This window comes from Scomber japonicus, chromosome 7 (genome assembly GCF_027409825.1).
Source record: "Scomber japonicus isolate fScoJap1 chromosome 7, fScoJap1.pri, whole genome shotgun sequence".
In the NCBI taxonomy this organism is placed as follows: Eukaryota; Metazoa; Chordata; class Actinopteri; order Scombriformes; family Scombridae; genus Scomber; species Scomber japonicus.
This window is the reverse complement of record NC_070584.1, coordinates 20,143,048-20,162,089: the sequence shown is the minus strand read 5'-3', so window position 1 is coordinate 20,162,089 and position 19,042 is coordinate 20,143,048. Positions and strand designations below refer to the sequence as shown.

At 38.7% G+C, this 19,042-nt stretch overlaps 1 protein-coding gene across 2 annotated transcripts; it reads left to right on the top strand.

Annotated features, from left to right (window-relative positions):
• Window positions 1-9,798: 9,798 nt before the first annotated feature.
• On the top strand, window positions 9,799-18,034 carry pfn2b (profilin 2b). Of its 2 annotated transcripts, none has more exons than XM_053321730.1 (3): window positions 9,799-10,094; window positions 13,479-13,671; window positions 16,276-18,034. In XM_053321730.1, the coding sequence occupies exons 1-3, from the start codon at window positions 9,966-9,968 to the stop codon at window positions 16,371-16,373; spliced, it is 420 nt and encodes a 139-aa protein (XP_053177705.1). In that variant the 5' UTR covers window positions 9,799-9,965; the 3' UTR covers window positions 16,374-18,034. The 2 variants fall into 2 exon arrangements, with proteins under 2 accessions (XP_053177705.1, XP_053177706.1); XM_053321731.1 differs by lacking the exon at window positions 16,276-18,034 and adding an exon at window positions 15,807-15,948.
• The last annotated feature ends 1,008 nt before the right edge of the window (window positions 18,035-19,042 follow it).

Below are 19,042 nucleotides of genomic sequence, written 5' to 3'. Positions count from 1 at the left end.
ATGTAGAGCTTATGCACACTTAAAGATGCTATATGTAAGACTATCCCGTCCTGTTTTGTAATACCAATTTGACCTCAAGAAAAAAAAAATATATAAAAATGTTTTTTGTGTGTGTGTGTTCATTTGTTTCTTTTCTTCTTATGATGATGACTATTATTAGCTATTATTATTAATATTATTATTGTTATACTGTACTCTAGTTTTATTTTATTTATTTTATTACATTATAACATTAACATCACACCCTCTGTCTTTCATCCAGACACCCCTACGCACACACACATGCATGCATGCACACACACACACACCCTACTCCCTTCAAAAACTCAAAAACTGATGTAAGCTGCTATATGTTTTGTCTTGTTTTGTTTTTATTACTTTCTTGTCTGCTTGTCTTGCACTTAATTTGTCCTGTACCACCTTGAAAAAAAAAGGCAATAGTGAGTCACTGTAGCATCCAGTCCACCCTCAGTCTAATGGCGCTTTTCCACTATACGGTTCTAGGACTACTCAGCTCGACTCGGCTTGACTCGGTACGTTACCAAGAATGACCTTTTCCATTACAATAGTACCTACTCAACATGGGTGGGGTCGTCATAGCACGGCTCTGCGAAACTGCCGTGACTTCGTTTTATACGCCACACAAACACATAAACAATGGAGGACATGGAGGCAGTGGTGTACTTGCTGCTCTGCCTGTGTTTTCTGTCACACACAAAGCCGAATCGCTATAATGCTGTTGCCGGTATTTAAGAATGCCGGGTTTGATTCTTGTGTGGGACGGCTCTTCCAGTGAAGACTCTCTGACCAATCAGTGGCCGGCAGTCTGTTGACGTCACATTTAGTATCAGCTCGGCTCGCTTGGAACCTCGGCAGAGCAGGTACTAAAACAGTACCAGGTACTATCCCTAGTGGAAATGCAAAAAGAGTCGAGTCGAGTTGTGCTAGAACTGTATAGTAGAAAAGCGCCATAACATGACAGTATCAAGAAATGCCCCTGAGCAACAGGCAGCAATGATGGAGACTTTAAGCTAGGCTATCATTATCATTATTATTAGTAGTAGTAGTATTGTTATTAGTATTAGTATTATTATTGTTATTATTATTATCATTATTAGTAGTAGTAGTAGTATCATTCTTATTATGATTATATTTGATGAAATTTAGGTATGCTTGAACAATCCTAAGAAGAGTCTTAATTTTCCAGTGTATAGTTCATCGTCTGTGTCTCACTGTGCTCATGACTCAAGTCAGTGGATCTCCAGCACATGAAAACTGTAGTAAACGGTTCTGGCAGCAAGGTGTCATCACTGAGCAGTACAGAGAATAGTCCTGCTAGAGTTCATCACATTTTCCCTCGCTATATTTCTACATTATCTGCATGATAATTAAGTACAGTCTTGGTTTACAGTTTCAAAGTTAAAATCAGAAATAATTTAGCAATTTAAAAAAATGATGAAAACCATAGAATATATAGAACCATAGAAAATGGATGCAGTGTCACATAGAATCACATTACTTGGGCACCATGATATCATAAAAAATACAATTAAACCAGACAGCAGTGTTGTATATTTCAGTGGTACTTCCTAATAGTTATTTATTTGATTAGCAAATGTCAGAAAGTATTTTAAGAAGACTTTCATGGAGGCTGTGAAGTCTGTATTTGTTGGTGGATGTTGCTGGTGTTGCTAAGTGAGTGAGGATATATGCTCAAGTGTGGGTGTTTTTCATACATGACCTGTGCACACGTGTCCATATGAGTAGGTGTGGTGCTCAAAGGACTAACCAGGTGCTGAACTGTTGACTCACACCTTGTAAAGGAAGTTCATCTTTAAAGCAGTATATGAAAAAACAACTGTGATGTCAGTTTAGTGGCTTGCACAGCGCCAAGCTATCAAAACTGGTGACCTTCAGCTCACCTCACTGGAGGCATTTAGACATATGTTTACTGCTGGGGTAATCAAATGAGCAGTAGAATAAACAAAACACACACACCACAGTGGTGCCTCTCAGGTTTGGTTTGCAGCATTTTCACCATAAATGAAACATTTTATTTCTTATCATCCAGAAAATCCAGTTATGAGCTGATGTGTGGTTCTCTAAGTTCAGTTCAGGTTTTGATAGTGCCAGATGAGTATAGGAGTGTAAATGTGAAAGAGGGCAACATAAAAGACAGTACATTCCAGTATGACAGGGAATCTTCTTTTAAAGTCGAGGTGTTGGAAATTAAAAGCTTAAAAAGCATCATCAACAACTCCTGTGCATTTTAAGGCACCAAGTTGGGAAAAACACCTTTGATAAAGTGTTGTTTTGCGCCAGAAATATTATATTATAAAGATTTAACACAGCAAATGTGACAGACCTCTTGACTAGGATGTCATGTTAGCACCAAAAAAGTGAGCAAATGAATCATTTTCAACAGGACTCAGGTTTTGATGTAGCCCACACTCAAACACAGCAGTATATGATGGTGATTAAATATTGACTTATATTGACATTTTGTTCTCTGTAGTTGGATGTCATAAACTATCATATTTCCTACTAATAAATATCCATTTACTTCCTTAACACTGATAGACACAACATAATTGTCATTTAACCTGCAGCTGGTGCATGACCGGGTTGAGCATCAGCTACAGTAAACCTCTCCTGGAAACAGTCCTTTGGTGCACAGAAATTTACATTTTGAGCTTGTTTTGAATAAATGTAAACAGCAAGTAATAGGGAACAGCGCCATCTAAAGACACTCACAATTCATTAGAACCCAAAAACCCAACAAATACCTTGCAGTGGTTAACAGACAACACACTGAAGCTGTGGGCACTTTATACCATAAAGGATGGAGACAAAACCAGGGGAACTTGTGTATTCAGTGGATACACAGTATGTTTCCATTATGAGCTATAGTAATACTGCTAGTATAAATCTATATAAAGTATAATGGTACTTTAGCCATAGTTTGTTTTTTTAAGGTTGAAATCACCTCATTCTCAGAGTCTTTGACGTCACATGAAAGGAAACAGCCATGTTAATTCAGAAATCACTCACATATAAAGGGAAAGTCTACAGGGTGAAAGAAAGAATCATCTACAAATTGACCATGAGTTTCAGTGAAACAGATGTACTGAAAATGCAGATAGGACCATGAAAATGTCTGTCCAGAGTAAGACTCACTTCATGCTTCACTATGAATCATGACTATTCATCTGTGTAGAACAGTGGGGCTTTATATCCAGTCTGTGCATTATCATACCACACAACCAGTGTAAGAAGGACTGGATGTTAAGTAGCTGGAGAACCAACAACACTGTCCTCCCTTACAGGCTAAGAATGAAGATTTCCCTCAAATGTGTTTCTAAATGTTTTTAAAATTCTAATAATTGGTCTTCTTAATGTGCATAAAAGAGAAAAAACTGACACAAATACCAATACCATTTCTCTCTCTCTGTCTCTTTTTGTAACTGCAACTGGATGTCTTTAAGAAAAACATGATGGGTTTGGATGATCCACATTCCTGAAGGGTTTTTATGAAGAGAGAAAGAGAAATAGGAGGTTTACAAACCAGAGGAGGAACAGGAAACAACAAGACAGACTGTGTTTCATAGCAGAGCAGCTGAGGCACTGAGGAAGTGCTTTTACTACTCATTTCTGGGAGCATACACACAATCTGATGGATTTATTGCTCAGATTTTTTAAAAGTGCACTTTAGCATTTGTAAAGATAAGTGTATAAGTGATAAATACCTTCTGATACTTGTATTATTATTGTTGTAAATAACTCCATGGAGGGGATAATCAGTCTTTTTTTCCCTCAAGGCTGTGTTATTAGTAGTTCATCACTTCTGTCCATTGCAGGCGTGTCTTTCTGGATACATCATCACTATTCAAATTCACATTAACCCACTGCCCCCTGTGTTAAGTAACAGAGTGATACTGTTTACGTAACAGTATTACTCACCTTGTGTGTGTGTGTGTGGTGGGTCTGCACTGTGTGTATTTGCATATCCTCATATTACATGTCTATTGATATGAGAAAATGTATGCATGTGCTTTTCAGATGTTATTTGCATGTGTGTGTAACATCCACGCGTAGCAGCAATGATCAATGGTGGTGTTGATCCATTACACAGATGTGGGAGGGTACAAGCAAGGCCAGAGGGTTGCCACTGAAAAGACTGCCTGATTGTATGTCCTGCTGTGTCTAACAAATGCAGGCTGTGCAGATGGACCACCTTTGATCTCCCACACTGACCTCTCTCATGGGGCAAAGTTTGCTGGAGTCTGACTGTCACATGTTTTAACCCAAGTTGCTATAAACAATAGATACTATATTATCAAATGATGATGGTGTTTATCCAGCTCTGCCCTGACCTTATTGAGTAAATCTCGTTTATGAACATTCTTCAAGTGACACTCATAACATATATCTTTTAAGGAGCCTCTGGAATTATTTTCTGACACCTCATTTGTCAAAGATTTTCCACTGTATCTCTTAAATAGGGAAGACATGTGCCTCCTTTGTTTTCCCTCAGCCTTGCTATTGATTTCCTTTGTGTGTGACAGGCCGGAGACCTGGTGAGCAGAGAGGAGACATTTTCTAGAAGCAGAGCATCACCAGCGCTCCATCCTTACTACCTGCTGCTGCTCAATATTTAATGCACTGCACCCAAGCTGCTCAAGGAAAGAATGACAATGGAAAGCTCAATTTCTTTTATATCATGACCGTTATGTCGAGATTTGTTTTGTAAAAACCGGCAGTCACACTGATAAAGCTCTACAAACCTGTACGGACTAACATGCAGAATTCCTTTTTATACATTTTTTTATTTAGCAGCATCACTCACCTTGGGCAATATACAGAGATCAACACACTCAAATTAGGGATGTCCGATATTATCAGCCCTCCGATATTATCGGCCGATATTTACTTTAAAATGTAATATCAGGAAGTATTGGTATCGGGTTTTTATAACCAATGTTTGTTCTGTAGGCTTCAGCATTTCCAAGTCTGCATGAACGCAGCTTGGGAGGTTTACCGGCGCGCACTTGATGACGTAAAACAACAACAACACCCTAGACCCGTGGGTCGCTAACTCTATGGTCGCTAACCGTGGCTAACTGTGGCTAACAAGTTCATAGCGTCCACCACCATGTACACGAACACACAAACCAGAAACGAGGTTTACCTCCTCGTTGTTATTTTCTGTGTTGTTTTTTCGGCGAGTCGCCTCTGTGACATCACCGTCAGAGCCTGGTAGGCATAGACGTATATATGTCTATGCTGGTGGGTCCTATCTGGGTCCTAGGGTCTGTTCGAAACCGCATAATTTCCTACTACTCGTACTAACTCTGACGTCATTTGAAGTATGTAGTGTGTTTCAACTGCGTAGTATGCGATTTAGAGTACGTGAGAAGTTCCCGGATGGTTTACTAGATTCGCCAGAAATGCGGAGTATGCATCAAGAGCTGACTACTCACACTCAAATTACCCAAGATGCAACGTAACTTCTGAAAAAAACCCAAAATACAACACAGCCCTACTCTGCTGTGGAGACACAACAGCTGAGAAGACCAAGTGAGAGGACGTTCCTGTAAAGGTCAAGCCTCCAGAAACGGGGCTTATGTCTGTGGTTTGGAACTATTTCCAAGTGTGTCCTACAGATAGTAAATTTGTAATTTGCAATGACTGCAAAGCAGCATAATAAATATGGCAGTGCCATATTGGCACTTTTTTCCATAACTTAAGTTGAAGTTGTTCTCTTATTTTACAGACAGTGTTTACATTTAGAAAACCATTATGCATTTACGTATGCATCCAGTGGGGCATCAAAATAAAATAGGATATATGTTATGTTGTTACCGTAACAGTTTTAGTGTAAAAAGCCTGCATATATTGGTATCGGGTGATATCTATATCGGAAATTAAGAGTTGGGGAATATCGGATATCGGCAGAAAAGTCAATATTTTTTTAATATATTTTTAATATATTAATATTTTTAACTCAAATTAGTTCAAAATTGATGAAAATGAAAAATAAATGCCAAGATGGTGTGATTTGAGCACAGACTCATACGTCCAGGCAGTCGTGACATGGAGTGAAAACAATTTCAATTTAGTGATATGTCTTATTGAAAATACACCAAAGCAAGTTGTCCTTTGAGCGTCTTATAGAAGTTAAAAATAGGCCAACTTATACTGCTATGAAAGACAAAAAGTGAACTGGGGTCATGAATAAATAATTTTATCCAATTGAAAAACTGGCCTGAATTGTGTTCAGGCTACACCACACAAAAGTTGACTTGTTCACCACCCTGTATATGTAGCGTGTGACAGGGGATCACAAGTATGCATGTCCTTGTTTTATGGTGTCACAGGCCATAATGGCGAAAATGCTGGCTGTCAGCAGCTTCAGTGCAGGTATATCGGTATAGCTTTGGTCTTTCAAAAACTTTAATCTGAGTGAAATTGAATCACTATTAATTACTTTCTGCATTCATTTTACTCACAGGGTTTTCTACTTTTAGAAAGATGGGAGAAAGGACAATCTGCTGCAAGGCAACATGCACTTCATGTTGTAAATCAACACCAGGGACATGGTATCTGCTTGCTGAGCCAGGTGTCAGTATGCACATTAACACTGAATGTTATAAAGTGTTTTATCAGTTTGTCAAATACAGATATCAGTGAGTTCAGTGAAAATTTAAAACTGCAACTTACTCACTTTCCCTCTTATCTTAAAACCTTTGAACAAATGCTAATCACAAAATACTGTGCCTTAAAATCAGTGCATGGAAAAACAATATAACCATGAATCTGCAAAAAAGAAAAAGAAATCAGAGCAAGCCTGACGAAAAATCAGGGAGCTCTTGCTGTGTTTATCGCTGTGTTATCCAGCTGTTATGATGAATATGCTGAATGCTAATAGCCTTGACCAAAACCGAGCTACTTCTAAAGCAAACAAGTTATCCCTTTTCTGCATCTCCATGACTCATGCACGGGCTGAGTGGTTGGACTGTGAGTGGTAATATTTTGACAGAAGAAAAGTACAAAACAGAGGTGGCCATGGAAACTGACGGCATCCAATGGGAGAATAGGATACGGGTGTGGCTGGCTGATTGAAAAGGATTTTGTGTGTGCCGCTCACTTCCTTTAGCCTGGTCAATTAGTAACTTTTTCTGCACTCATTTCTGAACAAGCAGGGAGGGAGAGGATTCACTGGAAGTTTCTACACAGAAATAAAACTGTCACATGATGTAGAGCTTGAAAAAGACTCAGATGAAGGAAGCTGTGTTTGTGGCTTGTAAAAATTCATTCCTGCAGTATCTGTGCAACATGAACTGACTAAAGTTGAAACAGCTCAGTAAAGGTCCTAAACAGAAATTTCGGGCCTGGAAATGCTGTCATGTTTTTCACTTACACCAGTCTGAGTGTAAATGATTCTTCCAGTGACAGTGTATTAGATTTAGCTGTTGCCAAAGTCTACAGATGTGTAGTAGTGTGTAGTGAGGCTTTGAGCATGACTGTTTTCTACGTGTATCACCTCATTGAGAGACTGGTTGATTTGGGCAGTGATTAAATCCTGTACTCCTTAACTGTGGTTAATTTGCTATTAATCAAGGTGCCTAGCTTATATTTGTTCCTGTACATCCACCCAGTAAAAGTGGGACTTGTACTACTACATAAGTTTAAACAAGTGTGCACTGCTCTGAAAAAGAGCCTAGGCACCTAGAAAATAGGAAAAAAAACATCCCTGGTTGAACATTAGTCATAAATTCCCAAAATAAGAAAAGCAGTGCAGCTTTTCAGATAAACAATTAAACATATGAACCTTTCTGAATCTACAGTTTGTCTTTGTATTAATCTAATTTTACAGTTAGTACACACTGATGAAAGAGGGAGAAAGGATAGCAAAAAGTCATGTGGCACCCATATTAATGGTCTCCATGGAGCAAACACAAACACAGATATAGTCAGTGCATAGCCTGAGTCACAGTCACAGCTTTGATCTAGCAACAGATAAAAATTCATTAACAATTAAGTGTCTTATGGGGGTGCTCTTGAGGAAGTTCTGGCACTTATACAAGCTCAGCCTATCATGTAGGAGAAGTAGGGTGACCAAGTTCTGCAACAGCACTTACCCAGAGGCCATCATTATTATGCTTGTCCATAGGATACTGTAATGGTACATATACAATACTATCAATACTAAACATCAATATATAAATAAATAAAACTAGCATTCCCAAAGGGATGCCATCATCTCAACAAACCAACAACCAACGGAAATAAGCCTTAGGGCTTTACTGTGTTATCCTGACTTTATATGTAAGCACTCATTGTCCTGGCAAAGGTAGTGTTTTATTTTATATATAAAATTGGAAAAAAAGAAAAGGAAATCAATCAGTCAATCAGTAGTTTCAACATGATATGAAAATAAGTTAAGAACAAATAAGATAAAGAAGATTACAAACTATTAAACTGAAAAAATATGAGATGGGTTTCTTTAGTTGAACTGTGTTGAGGGGCCATATAGAAATTGCTTGGCTATAAGACAAAAAAGGTTGGGACCCAGTGCTATTCATCAATATTGGTTTGTGAAGCTGACAGCATTGATATGGGAATGCTTGTTTTATTGATTATTATTACTATATTATTCTTTTATGCTTAGAGGTTTTATTGTTTGACTTTAGTAGGTTATTGGGTTATTGTTTTTTACCACTTGTTATATGTCTTAGTGTACTTACTGTGTGTGATGTCCTGAGGTTTTAGAGTACTTTGTTGAGGCAATAAAGTATTGAAGTTGGAGAAAGGTTAACAACTAGTGTAAATAATACCAAACATATTTTCAGATAAGCAATTTCCCCTTAAATGAGGCTAATTCCAGACATAAACAAATCCCAGATGAAAATGGCTGGTAGCTCACTCAACAAAAAAAGCTGTTCATAAACTATACTACCTTCCTGCAGCTCACTCTCTGTAACACTGGAGTGTCAGCTATGCTTATAATGTAAACTTACACACTTATATGGAAATATAGCCTCTCTCCAACACAAGGCTTAGGATGGCAATGAGCCCCATGGCTATTGTTTAAGGATTCAAAAATGTTTATCAGCATGAATGAGAATGTATGGTTGCCCCAGTGTGTTTTGCCCTGTGAAGAGCTAGTGACCATTTTTGGGTGCTCCATTCCTTTCAGTGCATAATGGAGTGACCCGGGAAATTCTGACCTGTCAGGTAAAAGTAAAAAAACAACAACACATAAATAATGACTTGAGTTGTTGTGGGTAAGCTCATGATAAATGTGCTGTGCTGATTAAAGCAAACCTTACATTAATCTTAACTCAAGAACTGAATAAAACTGCGGTGATGTGAAGTATAGTAAATGACCACGTGAGTTCGTCCTTACTAAAAAGAGGTGGTAAAATGATGTTAATTCAATGATCATCATGAGGCAAAACCGAATGTAATTCACCTCAGCCTGAAACAATTACTAAATTCTGCTTTGCAAATTAAGGGCTGTTCAGACTTATAGGTGTATATTTGACTGGTTTCACCTTCAAAAAAGTCACTAATTAAAAAATATACTCTACATAGGATGGACAAGTTAAAAAATCTTTGATGTACCAGAGAAAAAATAGGCTGTCTTGCTTATTGGCACCATGAACGTATTCCTCCGCCGCCTAATATATTATGCAATGAAGCAGCCGGCAAACAACCACCCTCGCGGAGTGATTTTCTAAGGACTACACCCAAGCGCTTGTCCGATTGCAGCGGCTTCTCTTCGTTGCCTAGACCAGAAGAAAGCCGGGACGTGACGGAGCCGGGGGGGTTTTGCTTGCTGGAGGCCCGTTAAACCACCGATAAATACAGCTTCCTCGCTGTTTCTTCGTCGCTCAAGAGACGCCTGTGATCTAACTTTGACCCAACGTACTTTTTTTCATCTTAGAACTAATTTCACAAACATGTCCTGGCAAAGCTACGTGGACAACCTGATGGCTGACGGCAGCTGCCAGGACGCGGCCATTGTTGGGTACACGGACGCCAAATACGTCTGGGCATCACACGCCGGCGGTACCTTTAACAACATTACGGTTAGTATACTCCGTGTTTCATAGTCTTGCGTTAACACAGGGACAGGAATTGTACATTTTACACGCCGGTGCGTTTGTCTGCATCGCCAGGCCTTGTTGAATGAGGATAAGGCAAGCGGTGTGGTACACATGGTGTCTGGTGGTCGCACACAACATGCATTGGAACGTATACGGCGTTGCTTTTTTAACATGTACTATAACCACTGTACAACTTCCTAGAAAATAGGACCTACTTTGTACTATTAAGACTTGTGGATTTATTTGTCCAAGAAATGGCCGCCGGCGCTAACCCAAGCCGTACCGCGAACTCAAGCTAAAAGAGCTAACCTAGCAACGCTAACTAGCCTTGCGATACCGGTCAGATAAGGGGGCTTAATTTCAGTAATTTATCGTAAGCATATACACTTATGAAATATTTCCTCGTGTATTGTGTCGTTTGTATTGCAAAATGGCTTCGTAATCTTGTTTAAGCAGACAATAGCCCATGCAGTAGTGCTGAGCAGGGTAACGTTGCCGCTGATTAGCTGGAATCAGGCCGGGCATCAGCCGTTGGAATATCGTTACTAGCTAACGCAAATAGCGCAGCGTTAGCGGCGCTCGCACGCGTTCTTGACTTGCTGGCATGCAGCTACTTACACTCTTTTTTTTTTCTTATCCGTCTTCTGTGAATCGGAGCGCCGCCGCTACCGCCCCTTATTTTCCAAGATGGCGGATACACTCCCCTGTTATTCATTTTTTTGTTCATGGGAGCTAGACGAACAGTGTAGCCACAAGACAGCTTTTTTCAGCAGCAGTCAAAATCTGAACATTTTAAAACGATTTCATTACACACAAAAATTAAATCACAACACGAACACCCGAGTCTTTTTGCGGCCTTTACATAAATCTTACTTGGCGTTGGCTAAAGACTCTTGTCCTTCGCTTTCCTTGAGCCTCCATTTTGTCTTGTTAAATAAATTATTTGTCAGTAATTTAAATATTTGTGTGCCGGTGATCTCAAAACATGTTGTATATATTTGGCATTCTGTCGAGCATGTTTGGTAAGAAGAGGCTACAGGCGGATGAACTATGAGCGAGTGTGTCGCTTATATTCGGTGTGGGGAGTGTCCGCTCGGGCTGAGTAACGCTATTCTTTGAAGACGCCAGATGAATAAATGCACAATTTTGTTTTTTCTTGACCAGTATGAAGCCAAAGCTAACTGCTTTAGCAGCTTGCTATCAGGACTAGCCAGCCTGGTGTAGCCTATTAAACTTGCCACATGTTAGTCGGCGGAATGCAGCAAGTTGCATGTTAAATGTGTAGAAACTGCGGTACACATTTCATGTCGGTAGAAAAAATAATTAATTTAATAAGCTAAACGCACCACAGACACACAGCTAAGTTCTCAATGCTAACATTATCCTACCAAGAAGAGGGAGTCCTTTTGAGTTACCTTTTTTTTCCTCCTGAAGGGTTTGGTGTGTGTGTGCTATGACTGTGCACTTCTGGAGTTGAGGGGCGACGCCTTTTGTTCTGCAGATTGGATCAATAATGACTCCATTTTTATATATACTCTTAATAACAGTATGGTGATTTAGAATATAATTTGTGTAACTATGAGCAGTAGTGTGAACAAAGTGGGATATTAGCAGTAGTGAAAGCCTAGCTGTTTTCTCAGCATAATGTTTTTGTTAGCTGCAGTGGGCCTCTGAGATTTCAGGACTACCATGTAATGCAGACAGCTGTTCCTTTTTAAATACTTAATACACATTTTTAACCTGCTAAGATTGGATATCTTAAGTCTTGAGCAACTGGGAACAGAATAATACATTTTTAAAAAAGACTAAATAAGGTTAACACCATGCCTGATTGCAAGATTGTGTTACATATTTATCGCCTGATTTGAAGTAATGTTGAATGTTAATTTACTTTAAAAAATTGAACACCATTTTTTATAACATTTTGTTAAATAGAAAAAAGTTATTTCTCACAAAAAGACCAGAGAATATAACATATCACCAACATTTTAATTATTACAGGAGCTTTGGACTGGAGTTACATTTTCCTTCTCGATGAGTCAATGAACAGTACATTCCTGTTAATTGAAGTTCATCATATCTGTACTCACCATCTTGCCCGGTTACAGAAGCAGTCCCTTGCTGCATTTGACTTACAAATATCCTTTCCAGCAGAGTTGTAGTCCCCCCCCCCCCCCTTTTTTCCCCCCTTTTCTCTTTTTTAAAATGTGTAGTTATATTTGATATATGCAGGAGTCCACTGTATATTTTAAAGAAATGAGACTTACAGGATCAGGATGTGCTTATCTAGTCAAAATGTATGTAAAGCATTTATTTTAAAGAGTAGGTGTTACACTTGGAGTGATGTAAACAGGTGCTTCAAAAGTACACGCTACACTATTTGACTCACAGCAATGAGTGGATTCAAAGATGGCCTGCAAATGATACTCATCAGCTCACTCTGTAAATGTATCTAAATATCTATGTATTATTTAACGCATTAATCGAAAATCTTGAGACACCTAATCTCCTGCCAAGCATTTTGTGTTTTCAGAGAGTAAAATGAGCACAATAAATTCCTGAAATTGTTAAAGTGCACCCCAAAAACCAACCACCAGTGGACCCCTTGTTCTAATTTTCTGCATTTTGAGTCCCAACCTTTCCACTGCATGGTTAGCAAAGCTTTTTAAGCAACATATAACTTGATGTTTCTTTAAGAACCACAGCGCAGGGCTGCAGGTGAGTTTATGCTGTGTAGGAGTGAGGTGTTGAGGTGCAACAGACTTTTTTCTTTTTTTTTTTTTTACATTCGATTTAGTTTTTAATAAAAATCAACCAACACATTTTGTCTACAAAGGCAGCTTTATACTTAATTTATGTTGTGGGATAATGGCTTCAACAGATCAGTTTTTAACATTGCTTTAAGGGATGCAGGAGTGCTTCTAAATAACAGTGGAATATCAACATAAATATAACTTCTCAGCAGCCTAATATGAAACTTTGAAATGGGAACACATTTTTGCTGTCCTGATTTTCATTCATTTAATATTTATATGAATGAAAAAATGTAACAATCACTCTAAATTTGAAGATATTAAAACTAATTTTCGTTGCTCTCTATATAAGACACAAACTTCAATCAGGGTTGTGTTTAGTACTTTTTAATGGTACTGCAAGTTAAAATAGAAAATTGAGAGGCAGAGGATTTGAATTAATGGTCTCAGAAGGCTTCACAGCACCTACACAAGACAAATGAACAATAAATATGATCAGCGTGAGCAAAGACAAGTGTTTGATGAAGAAGAAAAAGCTGAATGCACACACTTTGCATTAAGATTACATTGAAAGTAATGCACACATGTCTAACTTCTTGATGTCTTCCTCTAGCCTGAAGAAATCGACGTGTTAATAGGAAAGGACCGCGAGGCATTCTTCACCAACGGGCTGACCTTGGGCAATAAAAAGTGCTCCGTAATCAGAGACAGCCTCCAAATTGACGGCGACTGGACAATGGACATCCGGACGAAGAGTCAAGGAGGAGAGCCAACATACAACGTTTCTGTAGGCAGAGCCGGCAAAGGTGAGTGCTGTGTTCAGTGTCATTGTTAGCCGTGTACATTTTTAGTAGTGCTAAAGTGCCACCGTAGCCTGCTTTTTGATTTTTAGTGCACTTTAGTTTTTAAAAGTGCCACTTTTTAAAGTTCTGTGTTGTCTGTGCATGTGGGATAGACAAATGCACCTTTCCTCAATATATGATGATGCTTGCAGGTGTTCAGGCATTTGTGAATGATAGGATGATATTTTTAATGATTTATGATGGGGAACAAGTGTATCTGAGCTAAATATTACAGAGTAGGAATAAAAATTCAAATTAAGTTGTCCATTATGTCAAGGTAAAATATACTGAGTCTCTTTTTGATGTCATTAGTTGGATTCTCCCTGCAGGTTTATTTAACAACCCCCAAGCTCCATTTACATCTGTTTTGTAGATAAAGTGCTTAAAGTGTGAAATGTTTGGTCAGTTAATGCATTGAAATTGCAGTAGGTATCAAATTTAATGCATTAATTATGTTCTAATGTGTTAAATCATAGCACCTTTACATATTTTTCACAACAAATGACTGTAAATACTCTTAGCACAATGAAATTAGACATATTTAGAAGTTACAGCCATAAATTCTCATGTTAGGAATGTAAACTTGAAAGAACTCAAAGTTCAGTCCCTTGCCTAAGAGTTGTGCCAGATTTCATGTTGCCTGTATGGGCCCCAACGCTCCATGCTTCCCAGTCTTCCCAGTCTACTAAAGCTTTACAGGTGAGACTGAAACGGATTCTCATTCTCCACACGAGGTCCAGAGAATTTCCTAAAACCTTTCCTTGAACTGCATGCATCTTCTTCCTTCCTGGTTAACTCACCCCTGAAAGTATGAATCTGTTCCCCCTGCTCACACGCTTCCACTCCTGTTTCTGGTTTTAAAAATATGTATTCAGGCACTTTAAGTTTTACATGTATTGAGGAGAGGTACCACAAGCATGCTGCTGTATCTGCATATGTGCTACATTAGTGATGGTTGATAAGTAGTCAGTAGAAGCATTCACTTTCCTGATCTTTGCTGCTGACACGGTGCTTTGTTACTACTCAATCACTAATTATATGATTTTTAAATAACTAGACTCTTGAAGTGGAGTCCAGTAACGTCAGGAATACCAACAGGGAGATCATCACCAACATCACCAGACACTTAAAACAAGGTCTAGTTTGGATGTGGTACTAATGTAGCAGAAAGTGGCTGATTAGCAGCCGTCTTTTGGACTAGTGAACCCAAAGTTACCTCCTGTTCAGGGTGCATTTGTTGAAGTGTTTCTGACCAAATACATCATGATCAGCTGGTAAATGATGGTAACTAACATTTGTGCTTTTTAGATGAGATTTTCACACAATACGTTAAAGATCATCATCAGTTATGTGAATGTGATCAAACTATTCGAGGCTTTAGTTTTGAACTTCAATATTTTGCCTCATTATTACATAAATATTGATATTTAAGAGATAAATCTGAATTAAGCAGCAAGTCTATTCAGTCAAGATTGGTATGTCATAACTAAAGGACTGCAACCAGTAGTTGTCATGATCAGTTTAATCTACTGATTATGTTCTCGATTAATCGTTTAGTCCATGAAATGTGAAAAATTACATGAAACATTTCTTACATTCCATGTTGATGTCAAAACCTGAAGATATATATAAGTCATATGACCAATATTACAAACATTTGACATTTCTGCTTGGAAACAACGACTGAAATGAATCAATGATCAAAAGTTCATTTTGTGTGAACGATCGAGGCGGAGTCATCTGAGAGCTTCACCTGGAGACTCCACCCGGTTATAAAGTTGTCACAGGTGTACAGACTGACGCAGCTTTGCATGCATCCTTCACATTTATTCTCCTGTACTCACTCTGTCTTCTTACTGTAATGTGAGATGTGTCGTTTGTTTCGCCCGCAGCAGCACCGAGAAGAAAATGAATGTTTGGGTTTGATACGGCCGCCACTCCAAAGCGCTGCTTAGCTTTTTTTTGTGCCCATGTCCTCCTTCGTAGTTGTCAAGTTCGTCTGCCTGCTTTTGGCTCTGTGCTATTTTTTATTTTTTTTCCACTTGTGTGATCTTCGCACCTTTTCTCTAAGTGTCCCTTTTCTGTCTGTTTTCTTTCAGTCTTGGTCTTGGTAATGGGCAAAGAAGGGGTCCATGGAGGCGGATTGAATAAGAAGGCATACTCGATGGCAAAATACTTGAGGGATTCAGGGTTTTAGTTTAGTTTTGACGTAGCTTAAGTGGTGTTAAGTTGAGGGAGAGGGGGAAAAAAGAAATAAAAAGGAAAACAAAAAAACACAAAATTCAAAAGTAATTAAAAAAAAAAAGAAAAGCAAAGCAAATTACTGTCAAGCCTATGTTTCCCGAACGGTCCCGATTTAAATAAAAAAATAAAAAAAACAAAAATCCCAGGAGCATTTCTAACACAGCGCAGAGTCCAGGCTCTGTCTTCATCTATGTAGCCCAACATTTAGCAAGGTGGCAATAAAAAAATAATCTAAAAAAATACAAGTATCTTCTTCTTTTCTAGCCCTGCTATCATCATGTCTGTTCATTTATTTTTGTTTTGTTTTTCCTTTGTGTACTCCAGCATTGGTTTTTGTCATGGGGAAGGAAGGTGTCCATGGAGGGCAGCTCAACAAGAAAGCATTTATGATGGCTGAGTACCTGAGGAAGTCCGGATACTAAAGCAGCCTGTTCCCAGCCACCTAGCAGCTCACCCTACCACCCTGTTGCATTTCATCACTACTTCCAGTCCTAGTTGGTAGTTTTTCTTTTTCTGCCTTCTCTTTTCCTCAATTTTTTTCTTTTTTTTTATCCCCCTTTTTATTTTTGTCATCTTCCCCTAACCCACCCCCCCCTCTCAACACACTACTTGCGCTGTGTATTTTTCTTCTTCTCCTTATCCCCCTCCCCTCACCTTTTTTTTAAGCACTATATAAGTTGATCCATAGCAAAGATGAGCATGTTGCTAACAGGATGTCATGACAAATCTGTACTTTAACCGAGACCAGCAATAAAAAATAAAAAAAAGTTAAAAAAAATAAAAAAAATCTGGCCAAAAACTCGGACAATGAAAGCTATAGCGTCAATTTGAAGAAGTAGGTATGTCTTTCTTTTCTTTCTGTCATGGTGCCCGAACTCAATCTCATACACTCCCTCCCCCTCCCTCCACCCGAGCAGCTGATGCCTTTGGAGCACTTGAGTGGTAACCAAGCTCATCATGTCTTCCTCTTTCTTTTTAGTTTAGTTTTTTTTTTCTTTTCCCTCCCATCATGTCTGGGAGAGGAGACTGCATGCATACATCAGTCCACTTTAGTCCCCCCCCTCCCCCCCACATCCCTCCCTTACCCTCCAGTACTCCACCCAGCCAGCACTACCACACATCCTCCTGCCAAAAAAATTTCAGGCCCCCCTCCCTCCTTCCCCCTGGTTTCCTCATCCTGTTTGCTCAAAAACAGGCAACACTACAAACTTCATGAAGCACTCATCTTCAAACACTTCACCTCCACTCTCTTCTTTTAACCCCCCCACCCCCTCCTCTCTTACTGCTCTGTCCTCAACACCCTTTTGTTTTTTTTTTAAAAGGGGGGGGATAGCATGTGCAGGATGGGGTGGGAGGGAGGGGGTAATACTTGGATCGGCTGAGTTAACGATTGCGAGCGTTGGCGTCCAGATGCTGGTAGCCTGTCCTCCTCCCCACCGCCATGACGTCATCACGACCTGCCCCAGCAACACGAGAAACACCATGGACATTCCACAGTAACAACGGCTCAGGCACTTAATACTGTTTTTGTTTGCCAGCTCCTGTAATATATTTTCTTTTTAATTTAGTTTTTTTTTTTCTTTTTGAAAAGGCTGCCATTTTTGGACAGTAGATATCCCAGCATATAACCATCTGAAGTGTGTCCAGTTTGAATAATTTTTTTTCTTTTTATAGGACCAAGTGTAGTCAAAGCTCGGGTGTTTATACAGTTGCTCTAAATCATGTGAAGGATGAATGCTAACTAATTTTTTTTTTTTTTTTTTTTTTTTTTTCTGATGAAGGAAACACTAACCTGGCAGTTACGCTTACTATGGTTTAAAAAAAAGAAATTAAACTACAGGGGAGGTATGGGGGGGGAGTATTTGATGAAAAATTAAAATCTCATTTCATTGTTTTTTTTTCTTATGTTTAGAAAACAAACCTGCATTTGTACAAACCCATGCTGTGTTGACAACTACAAAAACTGTGGAATAAATTGCCTTTTACTCTATTATAGTCAACTGAGCTCTGGGGTATCACATGGTCTGTCCACGCTCAGTACTGCTAATGTAACGTCCAACTGACAAAAGAAAAACTTTCAAAAGTAGAAACAACACTCAATGGGAGATGATGGGATTGGTTGCAACGAAGACGTTAATGGTTGTCTTGTCGAAACTTAAACTGCAGAACCTGTGTATCCTGTGCCATAATGTAGAGAGATCTGTTGCTGTTGTAAGATGGATATTACCCACTGTCCACTAAGGAGTCATTTCTTTTTTCTTTTTTTTAGCTTCAGCTCCACTGTTTAGGCCTTGTGAGATATGTGTACTCATATAAAAAAAAAAGAAGAAAAAAACCTGTTTCAAGTCCTGTTTGCTGATTTATGTTCATTTCCTTTTTTCCTCACCACTTTTTTTTTTTCTTACATCTGGGATACAGTCTCTTTAATGCATCTGATTTCATATGCATAAAACCAAGAAATGCCATAAATTGATTTATCACCTTGTTTACAGACAGATCAAATAAATTTATTCCAACCAGATAAGTTTATGCCGTCCTTTTCTTGTCGTGTTTCACCTGATCTCTGCCCCCTTTTATTAAAAAAATATTTTGGCAAATGCTTTAATTTGCATTCTTCAGAGTTAAATGAGAAGCTCTTTCAAAGCTGCAGCTGGTTAACTCAGTAATTGACTGGAAATTGACTAAAATACAAACAGGTTTTCTCTTTATTTATAAAGTGTAAGAATTTCAGGAATTTGAATTTTGAGACCAAGAGGAAAACGTACTCAGTAATCTGAGCCTTCTTGACACAGACAGGACGTATCATTTAACTTTTAAAAAATGTAATTGGACTTTGGTTTCATGACTAGTTCTGAGTCAGCAAAGTAGATGGTTTGAGGTTTTAGCCGCATGCATCTGTGCTTCACATGTGATGTTCATGAGAGTTGAAGTGGTTTTTCCTCTTTCACACAAAGGCCACTTCAGAAAGTTGCCTCATGTATTAAAACTGCTCTCAGTATCTGAGAAATTGATTAGATTTGACATGAGTGTAGACATCTCGTGATTTCCATGCTTGAATTAGACAGAGTTGATTTGTATCAGATCAGCTGTT

Coding starts and splice junctions, on each gene's coding strand:
- pfn2b (XM_053321730.1), top strand. CDS start 9,966: ATGTCCTGGCAAAGCTACGTGGACAACCTGATGGCTGACGGCAGCTGC. Junction 10,095..13,478: donor GTACCTTTAACAACATTACG/GTTAGTATACTC, acceptor GTCTTCCTCTAG/CCTGAAGAAATCGACGTGTT. Junction 13,672..16,275: donor TGTAGGCAGAGCCGGCAAAG/GTGAGTGCTGTG, acceptor TGTGTACTCCAG/CATTGGTTTTTGTCATGGGG.